This window comes from Vulpes vulpes, chromosome 2 (assembly GCF_048418805.1).
Source record: "Vulpes vulpes isolate BD-2025 chromosome 2, VulVul3, whole genome shotgun sequence".
NCBI classification, from domain to species: Eukaryota; Metazoa; Chordata; class Mammalia; order Carnivora; family Canidae; genus Vulpes; species Vulpes vulpes.
The window spans coordinates 15782029-15788028 of NC_132781.1; the positions used below are offsets into that span (position 1 = coordinate 15782029).

The 6000-nt window shown below is 57.1% G+C and overlaps 1 protein-coding gene across 1 annotated transcript in view; it reads right to left on the bottom strand.

Moving 5' to 3' along the window:
- Window positions 1–5734, bottom strand: part of MRC2 (mannose receptor C-type 2) — a 53512-nt gene extending 47778 nt beyond the window's left edge. Inside the window, exon 1 of the mRNA XM_072746908.1 lies at window positions 5495–5734. Coding sequence (XP_072603009.1) covers window positions 5495–5621 — 127 coding nt within the window. The 5' untranslated portion in view covers window positions 5622–5734. The remainder of the gene's footprint in view (window positions 1–5494) is intronic.
- Window positions 5735–6000: the final 266 nt, after the last annotated feature.

Below are 6000 nucleotides of genomic sequence, written 5' to 3' on the forward strand. Positions count from 1 at the left end.
GTTGAGGGGTTTTGGAGCAAGAACAGTGGAGGGTAGAGTTTTTTTTCTTCTTTAGGATTTATTTTTTTATTTTTTAAAAGATTTTATTTATTCATGAGATATATATATGGGGGGGGGGAGAGAGAGAGAGAGAGAGAGAGAGAGGCAAAGACACAGGCAGAGGGAGAAGCAGGCTCCATGCAGGGAGCCTGACGTGGGACTTGATCCTGGGTCTCCAGGATCACACCCTGGGCTGAAGGCGGCGCTAAACTGCAGAGCCACCGAGGCTGCCCTTCTTTAGGATTTAAATTGATGTTCAAGAAAAGGGAAAAGTATGGTTACTTTTAGGCACTTATAGTAGTTAGTGAAATGTCACCAAGATGTAACATGCTTTGCTCTGACTTAAAAAAAAAAATGCTGTGGTTAGGACTCTGTATGTTGAGGACTTTTTTTTTTTTTCACATTTGAGTCTCTTAATATTCAAGTTCTCTCTACTAATAATAAAAATAGCAATAATTTATACTAGTTGCTAAGAAATTACTCTACCAGGCATGCATCTCATACACATATTATCTCATTTTTGTGTCACTCTTACAATACGCCTAAGGAGGGGGTATTGTTTTATCTTTCCCATTTTACAAATGAAGAAACTTGAGTCTCTACAGCTGGTGAGTGGCATTACCTCAGTCCTGATTTACATTTCTGGAGGCCCAGAGAGGAAGCAGGAACATTCCTGGCCACACCACACTCCTGCCTCAGTCTACACTGGGGAGCACCACATCCGCTTCCCCTTCCAAATGCTCTCTGGAGATGCCACCCCAGGAAAGGATGGGACATTGGCTTCTTGTTTTTCCCTATAGGAAGGAGCTTGTCCAAGCTCAGGACTAAAGTTCATCACTGTCCTCCTAGAGGTGATCCCAGAGAGAGCAATAAGGAGAGGGCCCCTCCTCTATGCTGGGGTTTATCCCTGAACGCAGGGTCTCGGTACTGGTCTCCCTATAGCCCAGCTGAGCCCAAGGCAGTGACACCTCTGTGTCCTTCTCAAGATCCTGAGTCTTGGAAGGAGGGCAGTGACAGCTATGGAGGAAAAAGAGAAGGGCATCCCTGGCAGAGGAAGTTGTGTGCAAAGGCCTGGGGCGGGTGGGCAGGGAAGATTCAGGGGAGGGGGGGTAAGGTGGGTGAAGGAGGACGGGGGGGGGGGGGGGGGGTGGTGTGGGAGCCAGAGAAACTGGGAAGGAGTTAAGGTTTCTTTTTTTTTTTTCTCTTGGAGTTAAGGTTTCATAGCCATCATATAGCCACACAACCAGAGGAACCCAAGGAGGGTAGGGCAGGGCAGAGGTGACAGAGAGCATGGGTCCTGCCAAGCAGGATGGGAGGGGTCTCTGTACAGTCAAGGGGCCAGGAGAGGAGGGGGAAGAGCAGGAAAGGAACAAATCCCTGGAGTTCCCCCATGAGGCCACATGTGATATTTGGGGGCCAACCCAATCTGTCCTCTAAGTGGCCGAAGCTGGCTGATGCTGACAGGTCCCCGGGGTCACAGATGCCACGATGCTGCCTTCATCCAGCCGGCCTGTTTACAGACACCACCCCTAGCTAAGGAGTAACGGGGATCTGCAGTGCCCAGGGTGAGATCCAAGAGCTGCGTCACCACTGCCATGGCCCACCCCACCCAGATTTATAGGATCCAGTCATGGGAAGTGGCCCCTCCCATCTGAAGGACCAAACAGGAAGGGACACTTCCTGTCAGCAATGCCCAGGGACCCCCCCCACTGGAGGTATAGGCTGAGGTGGGCTCAGAAGGACAGGCCATCATCATTCCCTGCTGGCTATGTGGCACAGGCTCATCAAAGCAATGAATGAACCTATGAATCCCTGACCTTTGGGAAGCTGGGGTGCAGGGTAGGACTGGCTTCTCCACCATCAGGCCCCTTCAATCACAGGCTTATGGATGTCTCCTCAGAGGGGGCACCTCACACATCCTGAGGACGCTGAGCGGGGTTGGGTCCCTGTGTCTTGGGCCCGGTGGGACCAGGAGAGAAACAAGCACTGACAGCCAGAGTATAAACAGAGGGTTTCCCACTCTACCCTCTTCCTAGGGCTCTTTTGAGGAGGACACAGCAAGAGGATGTTCTAAAGGGCTTAGTGCTATTGGAGAAAAACCCATCAAGCAGGATTTCCCAGCCTTGCCTGTATCTTTGCTGTGTTGACTCTCAAAGACACAGTAAGGTCTGGTACTGAAGTGTTTGGGCTCAGTAGCCACACCTGAGTTTAAATCTGACTTCTCTCACCTTTGAGTGGTGTGGCAGTGTGATCTTGAGCAAGTGTCTTGATGCCTCGCATCTGCTGACTGCCAGTGTGTAAGATGGGTGGCAAGGCCCTCCCAGGGTTGAGAGATACAAGAGCTGTTGCCTGTAAAGCACTTGGCACAGCGCCCGGCACATGAATAACAGTGGCCGTTGCTGTTACCACTTCATCCCTCCGCGGGGGGCTTAAATTAGTGGTGAATCCAAATGAGTACTCTTCTGAGAATTTCATGGTATTTCTGAAATCATCTCATTGGCCCAAATCACTGTACTTTGCAAGCCTCAGAAAGACAAGGTTTCTCGAACGTGAACAGATGGGGACAAAGACCGGGGCTTCCTCTTTCCCTGAATGCACCATCACCTTGTCCAGGTGAGCCTGGGGGAGGGCCGGGTCCCAGCACCGGGCACAGCTCAGCCAGGCACCAAGCCGGTCCTGACAGCCCACAGAAAACCAGAGGGTTGGAGCAAGGAAGACTGGGTTTTATGGGTGGGGTGGGGGGGTGGTTAGGAGCCTCCAAACTCTGACTCACCAGGAGCTAGGCCGGAAATGCAGGCCATTTGTCTGGCTGACTGGCAGTAGCAGCAAGTACCTGCTGCCTTTCAAAAGCCTGTCCTCTAGACAGTAGCGTCTGTCCCTGCAGGAAGATCTCCCAAGGTCTTTTCACCCCTCAACTTGGACGCCTGATCCCCAGTGCTGCCAGCAACCCTCTTCCCATCTGTACCCCAGTCCTCTGTTCAGAAACCCTAGGGGTTCCCTGCCGCAGCCAGCAAGTGGCTCCCTGTTTTTGGCCTCCCAGGCACCTGGCCAGCTTCCTCTTTCACCCGAGCTTCTCCACCCCATGAGGAACTCTCCACCCTAGCCCAGCAAGCTTCCACATCATTCTCAGGCAGCCCAGCGCACCTTCCTGGTCTCCCTCTCTGCCTCTGCAAAAGCTGGTCCCATCCAGCCTCCCTCCAGAAAGCCCTGGTGACCCTTGGCCCCACACCGTTTCTCCTGCCTCCAACATTTTATTTTCTCTAAGGACGGGTCTTATACTCTTCTGTACCTTCCACCCTCCCCAAGTGGTTGGTTTGGCCTTGAGCAGAGAATTCCACAAAAGACACACCAACGCTGCAATTAACAAAGAGGTCTTCCAGTCACATTTTGGGGGGCACCCTCCGGAGGTGGAGGAGATGGATTGTCATCACACACCCACAAGGCACGGACACTCTGCTGCCTCACCGCCACCCGAGGGGCGCTGGGGTGCCCCATACCCTCATCCCATTGGGCTCCCCTGCTGGAGGTCAGAAAGCCCCCCTCAGACACCCCATGCCCTGAGGTAAGTTCTGCCCCAGCAGCACTGGCCTGCCAAGCCCAATCCAGGTCCCACAAGCATTTCCTGGACCATTCAGACCCAGGAAATCAGGCCTGAGGACTACCACATTCATTAAGTCCAGGGGCGTGAAGAGGGAACCGGGCCTAGAGGAGGAGCATTCAGGGCAGACGGAACAATGATGTGCAGGGATGGCACTGGTAGCAACTTCTCACTCTATTACTCAACAGCTGCCTCAGGGACCAGTCCCCCCACTGCCACACCCCTAGCTTCTTCCCCACCCCTACCTAAGCTTCTTCTGAGGGGTGATTAATGCAATACCACTGGGAAGGGGCCCCTCCCAGGCAGTGGGGGCTAGAATCCTGAGATGCAGCCCTGGGGGCGGTGGGGGGGGCACAGTGAGAAGGGGAGGCGGGGGTGGGGGGGAGGCCACTTCAGGCGTCCTCCCTGATGGGGCCTCTCACCACGCATTTCCAGCTCCCTCTGTCAAAAGCTCCATAGGGGAAAGGGCCGAGTCAGCACTCTAGCCACGACTCTCCCAGGGCCTGGCTTTAAAATGTGCTCTGGGGCTCTTGGAATGGCCATCCTCCTCCACCCCTCCCACCCGGCCTGTCTTCTGAGTTCCTTCCCAGAGGAGCAAGAGGCAGGCAGGAGGACAGCAGTGTGCCTAGATCCAAGGCGGGTAGGGCAATACCGCCTGGTATGTGTCTAACATTCAACTCCAGGTGGGTCTGGAATTCAGCAGGGGGTGGGGGGCCTACCTGGGTCACTCCAAACCCCACCACTCCCATCCGCACAATCGGGACAGCACAGTCGTGCAAATACGTGTCTTGGTCCCCTACGTCACACCGGGCGGGCCAACTGAGCAAGCATCGGCCATGGCTACAGACCCAGACCCTCCAGGGGACTGTTTGGGTTTTGCACGAAACTGCAAACACTGCACTGACTGTCCCCTTTCATTCACCCCCCGTCCCCAAATTAAACACCCAGTAAGATGAAGCTGGGCCCAGCCCTCAGGCTGGAATAATGACACTGTGCAGCGGTTCCAGCTTTGACTCCTGCAACCCCCCTGCGGAAGTGAATCTTTCGCTTTAGGGCTCAGATTCTTGCTGAGGGGTCTGTCTGTCCCCCACACTGTCACCCTATGAAAGAGCAGCAGAAAGAGAAGGCACAACTTGGGTTTTTTGTTTTGTTGGTTGGATTTTTGCATCTTTAGCAGCTCTTCTGGGGCCCAAGGTCTGTCTACTCTGGAGGGATGCCAGTTTGGTCAGACACACACACACACACACACACACACACACACACACTGCGCCCAGCTTGTCGCTGCACCCGGGGGGCACAGAATCGCCCCACAGAGCTCCCTTCAGACAGCGCGGCTGCCCACATGCCACAAGCTGTCCTTGAAGGCCGAGTGCGGAAAACAGAAACGCCCCCGAGATGCCAGGAAGGGCAAGCAAGCCCTGACGAATAATTGAGAACGGTAATAATGCAGGGGTCCTGGGGCAAAGCAAGGAGCCGGGCCTGGAGCGAGATCGGAGCCGGGTGGTCCGGGGTGGGGGCGGGCGCGGGGGTCCTCCCGGAGCCCGCCCTCTTCCTCCCAGGCCGCTCGAGACCCCCGGGCTCCCCTCCCCCGCCGCCTGCCACATCTGGTTCCACTCAGGTCCTCCCCCACCTCCAGGCGCACTCCTCCTCCCCTCTCCCCCCTCACCCGCTTCCAGAAAATCGGAGACGATTTTTAAAAACCCAGTCACACACACACACACACACACACGCACACACACACAAGCACGCACACGCGCTTCTGGAAAAAAAAAGGAGGGAAAAGTCGAGAGCGGCCCGCTCCCCGGCGCCCCCGCCCCCCGCCCTCCCCCGAAGTTGGCCAAGTTGGCAGCGCCTTACCCGGGAGGGCGGCGGCGGCGGCATCCCCGGGGGCGCCGGGGCGGCCGAGGTGCAGACCCCCGAGGAGCAGGACGCAGCGCAGCAGGTGACGAGGCCAGGGCGCGGGCGCTGGCCGGCGGGGCCCCATGCCCGGGCGCGGCGGGGCGCGGCGGGGCGCGGGGACGGAGGGCGCGCGGGCGCGGGGCTGTGCTGACCGCCCGCGAGGGGCTCGCGTCTTCCTCCGGTCGGGACGAAGTGATGCCTCCCGGGGAGAAGAGGGGAGGAGGGAAGGAGGCTGGCCGGGTGGAGGGAGGGCGGAGGGAGGAGCGCAGAAGCCGGGAGGAGGGTTGGAGGGGCAGAGGGGAAGGGAAGCGGGCAGCGTGGGAGGGGAAGGGGCGGAGGCGCGGGCGGGCGCGGGGCCGGGGCCGCGGAGGGAGCGCCAAGGGGGAAAGAAAGGGGAGGCGGGGAGGAGGGTCTGCGGGGTCGAGGAGGACCCCGGCGTGCGCTCTTTCTCTCGCTCTCGGCTG